The sequence below is a fragment of the Podarcis tiliguerta genome (assembly GCF_965153285.1).
Source record: "Podarcis tiliguerta genome assembly, chromosome: 7".
In the NCBI taxonomy this organism is placed as follows: Eukaryota; Metazoa; Chordata; class Lepidosauria; order Squamata; family Lacertidae; genus Podarcis; species Podarcis tiliguerta.
Genome location: NC_139540.1, coordinates 22,509,287 through 22,528,784, shown reverse-complemented (window position 1 = coordinate 22,528,784; position 19,498 = coordinate 22,509,287). Strand labels below are relative to the sequence as shown.

Below are 19,498 nucleotides of genomic sequence, written 5' to 3'. Positions count from 1 at the left end.
GGCTCTATTGTTTCAGGGCCATTTCCCTCTTTTCCCACAATTTTGAGATTAAAATGAATTTCACCCATACAAAGGCCTCTCTTACGGAAATTAAGATTCAAGGCTCAGTGTACCAGAGCACTGCCTGGAGTTGAATGTGGGGAAAAAAGCACTTTCTTAAAGCAGAATATATTTTATCCTAGCGACTTTTGAAGGAGAAGGGATCTTCATAGTGATACCATCATATTCACTGTGTTCAGTGACACCCCTAGCGACATGGAAGCCTATATAGTGCAGTCTCAAGAGTGCTGAGGCATGTGCAAATGTGTCATCCACATGAGCCAGACTGATAACACAGGTCATGGACTTTTCTGTGTTATGGTTGTTAAGAGTCTTGGGTCAGCACTGGGAAGACCCAGGTTCAAATTCCCACTCACCTGTGAAGCTCACGGAGTGCTCTTGAGCCAGGCACTGCCTCTCAGCTGAACCTACCTCGTAGGGCAGGCATCCCCAAACTTGGTCCTCCAGCTGTTTTGGAACTACAACTCCCATCATCCCTAGCTAACAGGACCAGTGGTCAGGGATGATGGGAATTGTAGCCCCAAAACAGCTGGAGGGCTGAGTTTGGGGATGCCTGTTGTAGGGTTACTCTGTGTAAAATAGGGAGGGGAGGACCTATTATGACACCTTGAGCTCTTTGGAGGAAAAATGTTATATAAAGATAATGAGTAAATACAAAATCCACCCAACTGGGACTCATCCATGCCATAGGGAAGCTACTTCCATGTGGGCAGAATTGCTTGTTTAGATCTTTAGATTGCTGTGGATCTTTTTAAGCACTATACCACGTGACCCATACTGTGAACTATCCCAAGTTGAGAAGCACTGCTTTAGAATATTTTAGAGCAACATGCACCAGATTAGGCGTGTGTCCTTCATCCTTGATAAAAAGCTTGTTTCCATAGTTGACCTTGTCCCTATTATTATGTATAACCCATGAAAAATCATAGGGAGGGAGAGAATTGGCCTTCGAATAGCCTTCCCTATCCTGGTGCCTCCAGATGTTTTGGATTACACTACACCTTCCATCAGTCCAAGACATCTGGAGGCACCAGATTGTGAAAGACGGCCTTAGAGGAACTGTATCCTTTTCCCTTCCCTTTCCACCCACAAAACTCGTATCCTCTTGTCACAAGATTAGCACATCTGTGCTGCCTCCTGGTACCAGACTAGTTCGCTGGTGGCACCAGAGAAGCCTGCATGTGCAACCCTTGGGAGGGGCAATATTTGGAAGGGACATAAACATTCTTATTTTGGCCTTTAGTGCACCATTCATCTTCTTTTGTTGGGAGTCGATAACTCTTATTCTGATGGGCTCTTTTGAATGGAGAGTTGTGACACAATTCTTGTGCCCTTAACATTGCTGGGCCTTTGGCCTTCGTTTTGTAATAACACCTTCCCTGTGTATGTGTGTATAAACCCATCATACATCTGATAACTCTTTAATTTTTAAGCTCAGGTCTGGCCAAATATATTTTGCTGCCTAAGGCAAAGGATAACATGGAGCATAGGAGCATACACACTTCCAACTACAGGGAATCACCATTTTATGTGCGTTCAAAGCTTGTACACACCTGTGCTTTTTGCAGACCCAGAAGAGGTGTAATGGGAGGAGGGCAGAGGCGTTGAATTGAATTACAACACCAGTGTCCTCCACTACATGTCAAGGCAGTAGACTAACTAGGACAGGACAGGCAATGTGGCACATAGACTTCTGCCCTCCAACCCCTCACTGCTTTTTCCTGCCCCCCAACAGCTGCCACCTGATGCAGCTGCCTCATTCTGATCAACCCTGCTAAAGCAGGCATCTGACCCTGTAGTTTTGCAAGGGTAAGCAGGCTCTAATATGAGTAGAGATCCCTACCAGATCCCTGCAGAACCTCATAATTTGCAACCTTTGGTTTGTGCGGCTGTGCCTGTGTGTGTATTTAATTTTTTTCTAGTTAACATGTACAAAGACGTATAATTTCCGTTAACATTCAGTACTTTAAAAATTAGAAAAGAAGAAACGGTGTGTAAACACCACTACCAAAACTAGTGTAGTATTTGGCTGAGAGCCAGGGTTCTTTAAATCGCACATAAAGCAGGGTGTTTTAAATAAAACGCTGTGGTTGCAATGCATCTAGCAACTGCAGTGTATACGAATGGCCGAACAGGTGTGCACCTACCATTTGCAGCAAACTGAGTTTTTATGTAGTTGCTGGGGTGTGGTGCAGGGTAAAGGAAGCTTCTTAAAGGGAAAGGTAAACATTTGTTGGAGACATTGGTATTGAGCTAGAACAAAGGCGTTGACTTTGCATGAATTTATAAGGTAACGGATGTCAAAAGAAACTATAAAAGCTGCACTTACTCTGCACAAAGGAGTTTTGTTTATTTAAAGCTCTACTGTGCCCAGTGTTTAGGGCTTGGGACTGGCAGCAAGATTCTAAAAACCAGAAACAAAAACAAATGATTAAAATATAATGGGTTGATAGTTTTGTTTAAAATTTAAAGTGTTAGCAGTGGATCTCTTAATTTATTTTATGGCATGAAGATAGAACTCCCTAGAGTTGAATATACAGTTCTTGCCCCCCCCCCCAAAGGATGCTTGTTTTTAACATGCAAAAGTTGCTAGGAACATGGGAAGCTGCCTTCTGCCACATCATACTATTTGTCCATCTATCTTTGAATTATATTTTCTGCCTGACAGTGGTTCTCCAAATTACAAGGTTGAAGCCTTTTACACCACCTGCTAGCTGATCATCATCATAATAATTTTATTTCAAGAAAGAAGTTGTAAAAAACAAACGCAAAGAATTCCCTGATAAGAACTGTTAAAGAAATATCACGAACTGCCAAATCCTCCTTTTCCACCCCCTCATCCTGAAAAACAACTCCAGTAGGATAGCTTACCACAGATGAAATATACAGCATATCAACACATTTCTGTAAACCTAGTTTGAGGAGGAGGCTACTTCAGTTTCACAGCAATTCCGCCCAACATCCATCTTAGTCTGTTTTAGTCCTTGTCCAGAACCTGAGAAATGGCCCGGTCGTTGATTCAAGACCAAGACAAATCCAGCTAATCGTTTCAACTGGTAATGTCAGGAAAATGCAACATGTGTCTGTGTGCAATGGAATGCCCTGCTTAGAGGCAATGGCTGACCTGAAAAGATATTTAAAGCATCTTATGAGTTCCTGACCATGCAATCCTATGCAATTGTACTTTTGGAGCTGATCAGATGCCCTGTAACAATAAATAATTGATACAGCTTCTCCTTTAAAACAACAACAACTATCCAGTTCCTTGCTGTTTTAAGCATGAAGAGGGTCCTAGGTTCATGAAGTGTGATGAAGGTCCCAGATGAAATAGGAGCATCTTGCCTGTAGTGGCAACCTGCTGGCAGGGGCACCATTGCTACTTGCTGGAGGAGGGTGGTTTGGCAGTATATTATTATTATTATTTTTGTTGTTGTTTGTTGTTGTTATTTATTAATTTATGTCCCACCCATCTGGGCAGCTCCCAACAGAATTAAAAGCACAATAAAATATCTAACATTAAAAACATCCCTAAACAGGGCTGCCTTCAAATGTCTTCTAAAAGTCAGATCGTTGTTTATTTCCTTGACATCTGATAGGGAGGCGTTCCACAGGGCAGGTGCCACTACCAAGAAGGCCCTCTGCCTGGTTCCCTCCAACGTCACTTCTCGCAGGGTGGGAACCGCCAGAAGGCCCTCGAAGCTAGACCTCAGAAGCTGGTCAAGTGCTCCTACCGGCACACTCACACAGCCTTCCTCCGTGTCTCCCATGTCCTCCCAGTAAGTGGCAGCAACGTCCCTGCTGGGAGACTATTGCTTTGGCTTGGGAGACACAAGTTCCTGCAGACAGCAAGCGATGTGCCACTGGAAGCCAGAGAATAAAATACTGTGCTAGATGGATAAATGGTCGCCTTTAGTAAACAGCGGATTCCTATGTTTCCAAACCGTAGGTACTAGAAACCTAGTCTCAAATTTATCTCAGGAATATACTACACCAGACCATTTAGGCCTTCTGTATTTTCTTCTTCATTTTTTAAGCAGCTGATTGTTGATTTAAGAAAATAAACAAAAAGGTTGTATATAAGGCGTTTTTTATTATCATTATAACTGAAGGCCTATAAAAAAAAATTTTTAAGACTGATGTAGGAGACATCCTGGCTAGAAAAATTCTGAAAGCAGGGAAAAACCGCTTTCAGTTCAGAGTTTTTATATTTATTGTTAAACGTGGCATTCTGTCAGAAATATAATCCTCTGAACAGCATCTGTGACTGTAATAAATCAAACACAAAACAGTATGAGAGCCAGTGTGGTGTAGTGGTTAAGAGCGGTAGTCTCTTAATCTGGGGAACCGGGTTCGTGTCTCTGCTCCTCCACATGCAGCTGCTGGGTGACCTTGGGCTACTCACACTTCTTTGAAGTCTCTCAGCCCCACTCACCTCACAGAGTGTTTGTTGTGGGGGAGGAAGGGAAAAGGAGATTGTTGGCCACTTTTAGACTCCTTAGGTTAGTGATAAAGTGGGATATCAAATCCAAAGTCCTCCTCCTCCTCCTCTTCTTCTTCTTCATGTGTGTTGTAATGTTTCTGTCCATGCTACCTTCCATAGGTTTCAGCTGGTAATAAGTGAATGTGGGAACACTGAGATTTTCTGAGGGAGAAAGCAAAGCAAGTCTGTCAAAACCATTTCCTAGCTATCTTTTTTACTTCTGACAGTGGCTTCCACATCAGTTTTGGTATGTGAGTTGTTCCTCGCTAAGCTAACATCTGGAAACAAAACATCTGGAAGGCGCTATGAAGCCTGCTGTACAGCCAGCGACTTCACTGTATATATTGTGCAAAATCAAATGTTAATTCTCATTTTACACATGTATCTTTCTCCCACATGGAGACTTGTAGTGGTTGCTGGGATAATGTAATAAACTAAACACTTGTGCTGCGCTATACACCTATGAAATATCCTTTTGTCTCAAATTCACCAAAGAGTCTCTTCCTGCCCCTGCAGTTTCTATTTAGTTCTCTCCCCTCAGCCTTTGATTGTTTTGAACAATAAAGACCTTTTTTCAATTTCAGCAAAACCTTTTATCAGTTTTGAGTCTTCTAAGGGTGGTGATCAGAGTAGAACCACTGAGATGAATAAATATGACTTAAGTTTGGCACATTCATTTGAATGGGTATGCTGCAAGTAATATCGTCCTAAATCCCCATTAATATTACCCTGATTCATGTCACATACAGCCTCTGTGGAGAGCAGATAAAAACCAGTATATTAAAGTGTTCCAAATACGAAAAATACAGTTATTAAATAACATGTGGCTATTCTAGCCTCTACCTGCTCTTTCTGTCAGTAAGTTATGCAGAACACAGATTGGGGAAGTGCCACATTTCAACTGATAAGGAGTTGCTGCTGATAATATGAATTTTCAGGGCCCTTTTTATATTTAAGAATTGCAAATGAGGGTGGGAGATTGCCTATTTGCTATTTTCCTGCCATTTAAATCTTAAGACTTTTATACAGTTTAGATTCTAAATAGAGCTGACTGTATTTTCACACACAAGAGATAAGTATATGTGGATCTCTCTCCCACTCTGCCCTGTGATCATATATCTGCAGTGCCCTGAGCCAAAATCCAACCTATCTCTTCTCCCATCTGTACACATTGTCTCTGTTTTCTTGGTGTCTTTTTTTTTCCTTTTTCAAATGCCAGCAAACTTGCTGCCTACCTTTATCTCTCTAATTAGTGCCAAGCCCTGAGGCAATGGCGCTTGGGTATTGACGTTTGAGAGTCGAAATTACCCGCATACATCTTTCGACTATCTCTCTTCTGCAGATTAGATACCAACACTTGTCATCAGGCTGCCTTGTAGTATCTGCTTTCGAAGGAAAAGAGATGAAGCTGGGCAGTGTAACCTTAAGGCTTGCAACTTGCAGCAGGTTTGCCTTTAGGGAAAAGTCCTCTGGGAGTCCCCTTCTTCTGCCACTGCATGGGATGGAGAACCTGTGGTCCCTCCAATGATGCTTCTCCATGCAGAAGCCCTCAGCTATTCCTCTTTGAGCCTGAGCATGTATGACTACTTCAGACCAGAGTTTTTGACCCTGAAGTTGAAGTTTGGGGTGGAGCAGGAAGTCCCTTGGTTCAATCCCTGATATCTCTAGGTAGGGATGAAACCCTGTAGAGCAGCTACAATGCTAACTGGACAAAATTAAGTAGATGGACCAATGGTCAGACTGTACAGTACAACTTCCTAGGTTCCTAATGCCTATGTTCTATTATAATCTCTACTTGACCCAACCCAGTGATGACAGCCATAGCAAAAGTTTTGCAGCTAGGCGTCCATTTCTGTACCAATATGCGCTCAGGCTTTCCCAGTGCCCCATATTGCTTTCTTTCCCCATATAGTAGGAAGGAGTCCATGCATTTCCCTGCAGAGGAAAATCCTGGTGAGAACATGTCTGCATTCTCTACTATGGCTGCTAGATAGACTACTTTTCTCCTCTCTGCCCATTGTGGGCCATTTCCAACGACCACTGTGTTGTTGTTCCACGGATCATAAGTGTTCACTAGAACATGCACAATTTGCTGTGGAATAGAGGGGGAAAGAATTTTATCAAAGGCACGTAATTATTCACTAGCTGTATTTTGCAATCAGGGGTACATCTTTCTTTGTTGACTAGTGTGATGTTTGGTTGTTCTAATCTCTGCCACCTTCCCTCCAGCCTCCCTTATTCTGGAGCATCTGTCACTGTGGCATCAAAGTGCCCTTCTACCTAGAGCAGATTTCTGAAGCATGAGAATAAATGATGCTCTGAGACATCCCTGAAAGGCTCCTGAGAATCTAGATAATTGAGCATCAGTCATCTTTCAGAAGCAAAGGTGATAGAGCATTGATGTCATCTTGGCCATGAAGCTAAATTAAAACTAAAAGCACACTCAAAGCACATTTTATAGCTTCAGTGTCACATTCTTGTGACTGGCCTTTTCGAGTTAAAAGCCCCCTCCCTCCCTACTGTTTCTAAAGGAGGCTAGTAGGGCAGTGTACCGAGGCGTGAAACCTTGCAAAAGTCACTGGTCTTCCTTAATTCTAGTCCAGTACCTATAATGCAAAATAACACAGCATTAATACTGATACTACAGCTTTTGCCCCCCACCCCTCTGTGTGTAGGGGTTTGCCATAAGTTTAAAATTATTGATTGTTAAAGAGACTTGATCTATTAAGGTGTCAGGAGGATGATATTCCATCTTCTAAAATGATGGCCTTTTGTAGTCATCAATTACCATCACTCAGCTATCTCCGCTTCTCCATCAATATAATTTTGCTGCAGCTGAATTTATTTATCTAGCTGGTTTGTATCCTGCTTTTCCAAGCTCAGGGCAGCTATCTGAAAGTTTCTTGCTTGAATTTTCCTCTTGTTAGTGCTCCTGTATTTGAGATTCAGGCATTTTGACCCAATGCACAGTATCCTTGCATATGTAGCATGTATTCTTTGGTAGTCCGAGATGGTTGGAATTATAATAAGCTGTTCTCATAATGTGTAGGGCACAGATGGGGAGACCCTCCAGATGTTGTTGGATTCCATGTCCCGTCAACCCCAGCTAGCATGGCCAGGGATGTTGAGGTTATAGAGCAACATCTGGAGAGCCATAAGTTCTCCATCCCTGGTTGGACAGACATCGTGTTTAAACCTCTGGCTTTGCCATGTAGAAATGTAGCCTGCTGTAGAAAGGTAAACATCCTAGTCCTTACTCTGCCCAGCTTTGCATTCTAGCCACCTGAAAGTTTCCCTCTGGATGGAATGTGGTCCTTGGACTGGGGAAAGAAAAACCCCCACCTCCGTATAGCCCCATTCAGGTATTCTGCATGCATGCAACCCTATGTGTGGAGAGGAGGGCAGCAGGAATGTGCTGGCCCAGCATCCCTTGGGGCACTGGCCACGCCCACTGGATGACCTCACAGTGTTCCAGCCGCTTGAAGGCTGCTCCTTCATTTGCCCTATGCAGACAACCAGGGGGCATGCTCAGTGCAATGCAGGATGTGGGGAGGGGACAGTCTTGCTGCCCCGCTTCTTCAAAAGTGCATCATCCATGCAGAAAATCCCTGGACGAGGCTTATGTTAAGACAGGAAATGCAGTCCATTTTGCACGTCCCACTAAAGCGGATTTCTCCCAGACGACTTCCCTCACATCAGTTAAAGTTCAACTGCATTGTTTGCAAGCACAGCGTTGTGATACCATCAGGTACAGAAATGCCGCTGTGCTATTAGCTCGGTCGAGCAAACAAGCTGAGACGGCTGCACCATAAAAAAAACGGACAGTAATATCGACTTCTGTAATCAGATGAATGCTGTTAAATTCTCCCTGTAAGGCACATTAGCTATATCTCCCTGAGATCCGTCTTCTTTTTTCTTTAGTCTTCCTTTCCCCACATCTTTTCCAATCTTTTCCACATCTTTCATTTTCTGAACAAATGCCATTGAATAGGGAAAAAATATAAGTGGATTTTCTTAAGTCTTTGCATAATTCTGTGTTTTGCTAGTATTCTTAGCCATCGGCAGTGCCACCATAAGGCCCACTGGAAAGTAGGAAGCCACCCTACACTGAATCTGACCATTGATCCTTCTATCTGTAGCCCTGTAGACTGGCAGCTCCAGGGCTATTCAGACAGTCACTTTTGGATAGCCCCGTGAAGCCTCTGCAGGGCACGGGAATGAAGGCTCCTCCTGCCCTGCGGAGGCTTCACACGGCTAAACCAGAAGCCAGGACAGCCAGTGGGGTCTCAGCGCACGATCCCGCTGGCTGTCCTGGCTTCTTGCTTGGCCATGCACAGCCTCTCCTGGGCAAGGGGAGCCTTCAAACCCTGCTTGCAAGAGGCTGCGCATGGCTAAGGCTCCCCCAAGAGCCGCACTCCCTTTAAAGAGCGTGCGAAGTGTGTGTGTGGCTCTTTAAAGGAAGCGCTCAGCAGAGCCTCCCACTTACATTCGCTCCATAAGACGCACACACACATTTCCCCTTACTTTTTAGGAGGGGAAAAGTGTATCTTAGAGAGCGAAAAATACAGTAGCCAAAATGCTATGGGGCTTAGAGTTTGGGCCTTTTAAAAAGTTGCACCTTTCAATAACTGCCCAGAAAAAGACTGCATGTGGTGACTGTTCCCATAGTGCTGAGTGATCAGGAAATGGTTGTGGGAAAAGGTTGGGATTTCACATATTGATTAGAATGAGTCAGCCAATTCTTATAGTAATATTCTTTTATTGATTCTAATGTATCACATGTGCGAACAGGTGAGTTGAGCTGAATAGCTGAGTTGGCTTCGTCAAATCACTTCACTGTTGGAAAAACCCTTAAAACAATAATTCCAAACCTCTATTGAGCAGGGATCGATTTCTCATATGGTGCTGCAAGTGGAAGTTTAAATATTAAATAGAGGCAGGACTTCATTGAATTCTCTTCATGGATAGCAACCGCTTCTGTACCAGTCTACTTTAAACTTTCTTCTTCTCCAAATCAGATTTTCATCACGGTGAACTGCCTGAGCACAGACTTCTCTTCTCAGAAAGGAGTCAAGGGGCTTCCATTGATGATTCAGATTGACACGTACAGCTACAATAATCGCAGCAATAAACCCATCCATCGTGCCTTCTGCCAGATCAAGGTTTTCTGTGACAAGGTAAGATGGTACGTTACTCAATGCTGAAAAGAGGAGAGGGGTGAGCAAGACTTTTTTTGTTCGTTAGCAATTATTTTAGTCATCAAAGACCTCATTTGTTCATTTATTTGTACATTTGTTTCATTGCATTCATTTTCCTTTACTTTTCTTGCTGTTTCCTTCTGCTTTTTAGTTTGGCCGCCATTTTAACTTCCTAGAATGTCTTGGGAAGCTGCTTTATTCCTGGCTTCCTTTGGCGTCTGTGATTATAAAAATATAACAAAAGCATTGCAAAACCGGGGGGGTGGGGGGTGGGAAATAGATGAAGAAAGCCATAAAATCTAAAACAGCCTCAGGCCTGGGAGTAGGCCTCTCTGTGTTTTCCTCTGGACTCTCACCAGGCCACACAACCTCTTTGGGTCTGGTCTGGTCTGGTATTGGTGTTTAATACCCAAGTCACAGAATCATAGCACTGTAGAGTTGGAAGGGACCCTGAGGATCATCTAGTCCAACCCCCTGCAATGCAGGAATATGCAGCTGGTCCATACAGGGATCGAACCTGCAACCTTGGCGTTATCAGCACCATGGTCTAACCAACTGAGCTATCCAGGCTTATCCTCTAACCTCAATATAAGGATATTAGTGGGAACAGGCAAAAAAAAAGTGTGCTGTGCAAACAGCCAGATCTTCCTGCCTTCCTTCCTTATCAGCCGTGATTAGCAACCTTTAAAAATATATATCGAAGCAATGAATTTTAAGTGCTATATTTTAATTATCATTTGTAAAGGTCAGATATTTGCAGTAATCTGAAGATACAGCTGCCTGCTCAAAATCTCAGTAAATTTCAAAGGCGTGTGCAGGGGCTCCCCCCCCCCCCCCAGTTTGCCAGATTTTGAAAAGTAATGAGGGGAAGGCGGGGAAGAAAGATCTTAAGAGCATGGGCCCCATCAGGAGTGACCTACAGACGACAAGGAGCTGAGCCCTTTGAATTATACATATTCATCGCTTTGACTATCTATCCGTTTAATTGATACTTCACATTTCATGGTTGGGGAGAAGGAAATGAGTGTTGACAGATCTAATCAAAGCCATCTTAAAAGTAGGAGAAAAGAGCACAGGGTAGTTAAAATGTTACCCTTATCAAACCTGGAGCCTGGATAGCTCACTGAGTCTTAAAATAGGATATATGCGGTCACCCATGCAAAGACTGGCCTGAGGCAGCAAGTGGCCAAGGATTGCTTCTACCTGTAACATTCTGCAGCCTGTTGTTATTGGTTTATTTTTATCCATAGCCTAGTGATCGGGAGCTGATAACTTTTCTGGGCAGTATTGCCTTAAAGAACATGGCAATAAAATATAGTTTATAACTGGAATGGGGAACCTGTGGCCTCGCAGATGTTGTTGACTCCAACTCCCATCAACCCCAGCCAGCATGGCTAGTGGACAAAGATGATAGGAAAATTAACTGTGAACCCCACAATTTGGGATCTTCTCCAAACCTGTGCCAAAGTTTTGAAGGGTTTTTGAGGTCTTTTTTTGGTAGTGATTTGCAGCGAAAACTCTTGTGTTTTGCAGTGCCCCACTAACTGAGCAATTGCTACTCAAACCTAGGGCCATGGTTATTACCTCAAAACCCAACATTGTCCAATTCACTCCAGACCAGTACCAAAGTCTGGCAACAGTTTTTGCAGAATTTTGCAGCAAAAAGACCACGATTTGAAGCACCGCACCAACTGAGCAACTGATGATGGATTTGTAGTCCAACAACATCTGGCAGTCCCAGCGAAGTGGTCCCTGAGAGCAAATAGTCATGAACAACAATTGAAACTCAACTCTTATCTGCAGTGGGGCCGCGTAAATCAGGGCCAATGGTGAAATGGAGTATCATCAGATATTAACTACTATTTACCACCATAACTAGCATAACAGGTGGGAACTCAAATTCTCAGGCCTCTTCTCCAGGTCTCTTCCTTACCTGGATGGAGTGTGTGTGTGTGTGTGTGTGTGTGTGTGTAAAAATCTGGATTCTGTGTGTTTGCAGTACAGCCTACTGCACAAAGGTAAAAGGTCACATCCCTTGCTCCACCCACTTTGCCTCTGGCCACACCCACCATTGACATACAAGCACTGGAAGGTTGCCCATGAGTTTAATTCGGCCTTTGGGCTTAAATAGGTTTCCACACCTGGCGGTGGGCTCCTGTACTAAGCAAACTTCATAGGAAGTAAATTCCAATGAATTCAATCTGGCTTATTTCTCAGTAAAAATGGTAAAGATCAGATTGGAAGTTGTGTGAGACACAGAAGTGATGTGATGCTCTTTGTCCAAAAGGGCTTTCAGTTCAAAAAGTGTCCCATTGAAGTCTCCGGTTACCTGCTGCTCTCACAACCTCCACCAACTTCCCACCTGCTCCTCTGAGCCAAGCATCACTAGAAGGGTGATACAAATTTGTGGAGGAGACAGCTATCAATGGCTACTAGCCATACTTTTAAATACTAGTTGCTGGAAACCACAGGAGGGGAGAGTGCTGTGGTCGCTGTGAGAACTAAATGGGCCATTGGTCTGATCCAGCAGTCTATTCTTGCATTATTATGTTCATTAATCTGAGAGGCCAGGACAGCAAACAAATGTGAATTTACACAGAAGGCATCCTAGAATGTCCTACGCTTCCTTCCCCCATAATGTGCAGTTATAGTCTCACTCACATTAGCAGCCTTAGGCTGAGAGTTTTCAGGCCAAATCCTTAAGTGCACAAGACAGCGGGTATTCCAGGAGACCAGATGCTCTTAAAACGTGACTCAGGACTTGTGGCAGAGAGACGGGGAAATTTCTCCTCTTCCTCTGGACAGTGTTTCCTCCGAAGAATCAAGAGAAAGGTTGTTTTCTGCTGCTCCAGAGAAGCGGACACGGAGCAATGGATCCAAACTACAAGAAAGAAGATTCCACCTAAACATCAGGAAGAACTTCCTGACAGTAAGAGCTGTTCGACAGTGGAATTTGCTGCCAAGGAGTGTGGTGGAGTCTCCTTCTTTGGAGGTCTTTAAGCAGAGGCTTGACAACCATATGTCAGGAGTGCTCTGATGGTGTTTCCTGCTTGGCAGGGGGTTGGACTCGATGGCCCTTGTAGTCTCTTCCAATTCTATGATTCTATGATTCTAAGTGTGCAGTGTGGGAGTCTTTCTCAAGTCCTCTGGCTCCCGGATGCTCAGCTGTCCCTTTGCGCAGTTTCAGCTGGTGCGCCAATTGCTCCCTTTTCTTGGGAGGGCAGATCTGCCCCACGTGCTCTTGTACATCCAGGTTAGACTGTTGCAGCATGCAGGCTTTGAGGAGCGTTTGTAAACTGCAACTGGCTGCAGAATGCTGTTGCCTTGGCAGAATCGGTCCGTTTTGGAGCATGTTAATCTGATGCTTCTCCAGCTGCATTGACACCCGGTTCAGAGGAATTGTTTTGACCATGTGTCCAGGGGATCTGTAGGGCTCTCCATTTCCCTAGGAGTCAGCATAGTGGATAGTGGAGCCTCTGGCAGGCCAGGGGCCCAATTTTGAATGTACCTGTTTTACCTCCATAAGTCTGTTTATGCCATCTAGTGGCATTGTATGAGAATGCTCTTTGTTTTGATAAACAAAGACCAACTTTTAAAGAATTCTTTCTTTCTTTAGATCATTTCGGTATACTTCTTAACCATTCTGAGCGCAGGGGGTTAACTCTGAGCAGTTCACAACATCTGTTTAGACACATAAATTTTGCAAAATATCAAAATAAAACATCACAAATGAAATGCAGCATGTTTAGCAAGGAGGCAGCATGTTTAGCAAGAAGGCAAAAGATTATCTTAGAAGGGGAGGGGAAATGACAAGCAGGATTCACATGCAAAAAATACACACACAAAAAATCACAGATTAAAACCTCATTCGCAGTTAAATCAAAACAGCCGAGGAGATAGAAGCTGCTCCCATACGACCTGCCACCAACACATCTGCCAAACCCATCCTTAGCACTTTCCCGCATACTCTCAGCTGTTGCTACCAGCCATACCCAAAACACAGCCTATTCCCAGGCAGTCATTTGTCACAAAGTGTACATCTGGTCTACAAACAAAATCCATGCCAACTTTATTTCTATGTAAGATTCCTTTACCATAAGGGTCCCAGCATAGGTTACTTACACTACGAAATACAAATTACAACCAGCTCTTTCACTCACCTCCATCGAGGGCAATAAAGGGCCACATAAGTTGCAACATGTGAATAAGGGACATTTATTTTAATTATTACCCTCACAATCGTGTCTTTCTCCCAAGCATCTCAAGGAGAGAGAGAGAGAGAGGGGATGAATGGTGGATCCAATATATTTGTTTGCTTGCTTATTTTGCTGAAAGCGTTTCAACAAAATATTGGTTATTGTTTTTCTTTTATTATGTATTTTGTGTTGCCATTTTGTATTTTTATGTTGTGGACTGCCCTGTGATCTCTGGATGAAGGGCGGCATACGTGTTTAATAAATAAATGAAATTCATATCTTGCTCTTGCAGCAAGTCTTCAGAGCAGCTCGCAGTGAGCACACAGAGAGAAATTAAAATTACCAAATAAATAAATAAATAAATAAATAAATAAATATCGAAGCATTATAAAATAATTCAGAAATATATCAGCCTGCCAGAAATGCTGCTGTAGGGAGAAACCAGAAAACCATAATGAAAAAGAAAAGTCTTTTTCTGTGGAAAGAGGAACAACTCCTCAATTCCAGAGGCATGTTATTCCATACTCTGGCAGCCATGACTGCAAAGGCCCTCCTTTTTGGCTGCGGGTGTTTGTCCAGAACAACTGAAACGAAGTCTGGTGTGATTAAGTAAGTGGGAGATCTGATGTAAGAGAGAAATCTTTGTACGTGTGGGTCCCTAGCCACAGAGAACTTAGAACCAGCCAGGTTGCCAATGGTGGGCAAAGATGCAACCACACCTGTACCTGCTGCTTCCCCTGCTCCATCCCAGTCCTCCTGAGTGGCATCGCTGCTGCAGCCAAGACAACAGTGTGGCAACAATGCCTCACCTCAACACCTGTTCCCCATCATGATATTTAGCAGCGGGCCTGCTATAATGTTTTGTGCTAGCCCATGCTTCCAAGTGGTCTTCAAGCATGTTGCCGTAGCCAAGCCCGGAGCCTGTAGGAGCATGCATCATAACATACATTGCGATCATAGGCTCTCTTTTTAAAAGGGCAGTCATATGCGCACAATCTATTTGCAAAACAAATGCCTCCCTGTGTTTGACTCTGCCACATTAGGCAGGTGCGGTTCTGAGATTTGCTTCCTCTCCGTGTTATTCCTGCTGCCCTCAATGCCCTTGCACATTCTGGAGAACAGTTATTTCTTATTATCTTAAGATGATAGGCTGTTCTGTAATGCTTTAAATAGCGTTAAGTAGGTTGTCAAGGAAACATCAGCCACAACACTGAGTCAGTTTAACATAAATCTATTGCAAGGGAGTAGGGTAGAATTAATAGTGGGGGTGGTGTGGTCTTTTTGTCACTTATTATGGTCTTTTAAAAAAAGATCTGATCTATTCTACTCATAAAAACTATTGCGATCCTTCATCTCTATTTATCTCCAGTATCTTAACTACTGTGCCTTCTGTCCTTCTGTCAGGTGGACAGATTAAAAAGGAGGATTTTTAGCACTCAGGGATGCCCTTTATCAGAATGAGCACACCTGCAAATTTACTCATGGGTAGGAAAAATGTTTTCAGCAGGTTTCACCCTCTTGTAACTTAAGACCCGTGAACCTCTGAAGGTTCTGACTAGGGCTGAGCGATATCTGGTTTTCAACATCCCAATATCACCAGCTAATCATTGCGATATACTGATATATCACAGTGTCTGAAATAAGGATGGAGCTATGTAGATGCACTGGCCGGCTTCACCGTTTCCCCCACTGTGTGATTTTTGCATCACTCCCTCTTTGCCCCCAATATATTGCTAGGTTAAAAAATATGAAACCAATATCATGAAATGGACTTGAAACCAGTTTTGGACGCTATACCGCCCTGCCCTAACACACATCATGATTCGCAATATATTGCCATTTCAAAAACTATGAAACTAATATCACAATATTATCAAACTGGTTTTGAACAATATACAGTGGACGCTTGTTGTTGCGAATGTGATCTGTGTGGGAGGCACATTCGCAACCCGCAGTGCTGCGTCTGTGCATGCGTGGGTTGCGATTCGGCGCTTCTGCACATTCGCGACTGCCAAAACTCGGAAGTAACCTGTTCCGGTACTTCCGGGTTTCGACGCATCCATAACCCGAAAAAACGCAACCTGAAGCGTCTGTAACCCAAGGTATGACTGTACATTGGTACCTTGGGTTACAGATGCTTCAGGTTACAGACTCCGCTAACCCAGAAGTAGTACCTTGGGTTAAGAACTTTGCTTCAGGATGAGAACAGAAATTGTGCTCCGGCAGCGCGGCGGCAGCAGGAGGCCCCATTAGCTAAAGTGGTGCTTCAGGTTAAGAACAGTTTCAGGTTAAGAACGGACCTACGGAACGAATTAAGTACTTAACCTGAGGTACTACTGTCCTGATAAACCGCCCAGCCCTAGTTCTGACTGCCAGCTAAGAACAAAACAAAGAGTTCTTTTGGATCAGGCCCAAGGCCCATCTAGTCCAGCATCCTATTCTCACAGTGGCCACCCATATTCCTATGGGAACCAGGACCTGAGCACAACAGCACTTGCCTCTCCTGTGGTTCCAGCAACTGGAATTCGGAAGCATACTGCCTCCAGGAACAGTACCAGTAGTGCTGGTGGAGCTAAAATATTTCACTTCTGACTATGAAGCACATATTGAAGGTGGTTCCAAAAGAGGACTGGACAAATTGATGGAGGAGGAGGAGGCCACTGATGGCTACAAGCCATGATTGCGATGCTGGAGACCACAGGAAGGGAGAACGCTTGTGTGCTTGGATGTGGCTTGAGGGTTCCCCACAGGTGTGTCTGGTTGGGCACTGTGGGGACAGGATACTGGTCTAGATGGGCCATTGGCCTGATCCAGCAGGCTCTTCTTTTGTTCTTAAGATGCATCTATATCTAATTTTGCAAATCACCTGGGAGACTCTCTCCAAAGGCTATTCAGAGATCATGGCATTCCAAGATTTGGCTCCATGTGAATTTTGAAGGATGGATGAGTTCCGGTTCTCACACTGTTTCAGGAAGTGCAAATGTGCTGAATTCGGCTTTCAATGCAAACTGAATTGATTTTATCCTCCTTCCTTACAACTCTGAAATCCTGCGATTCTAGGGGCTCCCGACTACAAACAGATTTGATTTTGACACAGTTGATGTAAATAATAGCCTCCAAGCATAGTCCCAGGTGCATTACAGTGTCAAGTAATAGGGGAAAATGAAAAAAGGAAAGCTGCTGGGAGCAGCATGTGCGCTTATGAGATGCCTGCAAAAATTACTTCCAACATTAGCGTGCTCGGGACTTGGAATGATTAAGATAATACGCAGATGACTAACGGAGCATGACAAATATTAGCATTCAAAGGTTCAGCCATTCAAAACTCAGCAGGGAAGAGCTTCTGTTATGCCGAATTTGTGCTGTGACGCCACCCGGACGCCACCTGCATTAGCATCTTAATAATCCATAAGATCTTCACATGGTTCCCACCGGCTTACGCCCCACTTTCTGTACCTGCTAAGTGAGAATAAAATGCTACAGAAAGGGTAGCTTGTTTATTCACAGATTTGGCACCAACTTAAATAGTAACGCAAAGTGCAAGGCAGCGGGATGCAGACCGGAATTACATGGCTTCGTAATAGAGGCTTTGGTGTCAAGCTGGGAGATCATCGCTACAGGGCGATGGGTGCCAAAATCCTTCATATCATTGCTGTCTATGGTAATGAACAAAGGGCTTATTTAACACTGAATACCTTAGTGTTGGGGACTTAGAACTGCCCAGCTCTGCCTCAAAGCAAAGAGTGGGATTAAATGGCTTGGGGGGGGGGGTCCCTTCCAACTATGGGCAAATGCACCTTTATACATTTGCTTCATCTTGGCAGGTTTTTATGGGGGAGAGACCCTGTAGCTCAGTAACAGGGCATCAGCTTTGCATGTGAAAGGTTGCAAGTTCCCCAGTATCTCTGGTTAGAGCTGGGAAGAGACCCCAGTCTGGAATTTTGAGACTTGCTGACAGTCAGCATATTGAGCTAGATGGATCAGTGGTCTGGCTCAATAGCATCTTATTTTTAAGCTGAAGCCAAGACAATCAGAACAACTGGGTGCTATTCCTTTTGTTTCACTGAATTTCCAATATGCCCTGGTCTGAACAGCTGTACTGCAGGTTTCTACGACAGAAAACTGGAGGGAGCACGAGAGAGAATCACATGTGAAGCTGATCTCATTTTACTCCTCGTAAATCCTCCATCCTATCAAGTGTCGGGCTCCCTGGACGTTAATTGCAATCAGGAACTTCAGAGTCTTGACATCCACACAGTGGCAAATGAGCCAGGTTCAGAAAAAAATTTTTTTATATAAAAAAAACCCATGCTTAAAGTAGATTGCACCCTGGAATCATTTGGCGAGAATGAAGTGATTGGGTGAATAGTTTCTAAAACCACTCTTCATCATCCAGCAAGGCTTGAAGTTGCAGCTTTGAAGGGGTTTGATATCGTTCCAATGCTTCCTAGCATTGTGGGACATGGGTGGCGCTGGGGTCTAAACCACTGAGCCTCTTGGGCTTGACGATCAGAAGGTCAGCGGTTCGAATCCCCACAATGGAGTGAGCTCCTGTTGCTCTGTCCCAGCTCCTGCCAGCCTAGCAGTTCGAAAGCACGTCAGTGCAAGTAGATAAATAGGTACTGCTGCGGTGAGAAGGTAAACAGCGTTTCTGTGCACTCTGGTTTCCGTCACGGCTTTCCCTTGCACCAGAAACGGTTTAGTCATGCTGGCCACATGACCCAGAAAGCTGTATGTGGACAAATGCCTGCTTCCTCGGCCTGAAAGCGAGATGAGCGCCACAGTCCTATAGTCGCCTTTGCTTGGACTTAAACGTCCAGGGTTTACCTAGCACACACCTGAAACCTTCCTTCCATCTACTGCCACAGTCTAGACCTATGGAGATTTCTGCCTAAGTTAATCCTTAATTATATTTCAGACTAGAGGTGACAGGTAGGAACATGGAGAGACCAGCCTGGGCTGTGTTGGCCCTCTGTTGACTGTAAACTGCTTTCTCAGGAAACATATTTTTCCCAGTTGTTATTTGCCCCCTAAGGTGCTGTTTACTGCACACAGATCATTGAGGTCATATTGTAGCCTTACAGTAGGAAACTGGTATGAGGCCCCGATCCAACTAAGAATATATTACAGACTGGGGACCTCGGGAGTGCTTTTCTTCAAAATAAAAGCGGCTTTTCTTCAAAATAAAAGCAGCACGCTCCCCTCCCCCCCTTAAAAAGACATGTTGTTTGGCCATTCATCTTCAACAGGGTTGGCTGAACCCAAAGTCATACTAGGAGGGAGGAGATATTAATTGCTTTGGGTTAAATAATAGACTTTAGGTTAAGTGTTGAATTAAGTAATGAGTAAGTTATATGTAAGGGATGCGGGTGACACTGTTGTCTAAACCACTGAGCTTCTTGGGCTTGCCGATCAGAAGGTCGGCGGTTCGAATCCCTGCACCGGGGTGAGCTCCTGTTGCTCTGTCCCAGCTCCTGCCAACCTAGCAGTTCGAAAGCACACCAAAAAGTGCAAGTAGATAAATAGGTACCACTCCGCGGGAAGGTAAACGGCGTTTCTGTGCG

At 44.1% G+C, this 19,498-nt stretch overlaps 1 protein-coding gene across 2 annotated transcripts in view; it reads left to right on the top strand.

Annotated features, from left to right (window-relative positions):
* The window catches only part of GRHL2 (grainyhead like transcription factor 2), a 74,218-nt gene that overhangs the window by 34,208 nt on the left and 20,512 nt on the right, over positions 1-19,498 (top strand). For both annotated transcript variants that reach the window (XM_083450827.1, XM_083450828.1), the window contains exon 9: positions 9,559-9,717. In XM_083450827.1, coding sequence (XP_083306953.1) covers positions 9,559-9,717 — 159 coding nt within the window. The remainder of the gene's footprint in view (positions 1-9,558; positions 9,718-19,498) is intronic.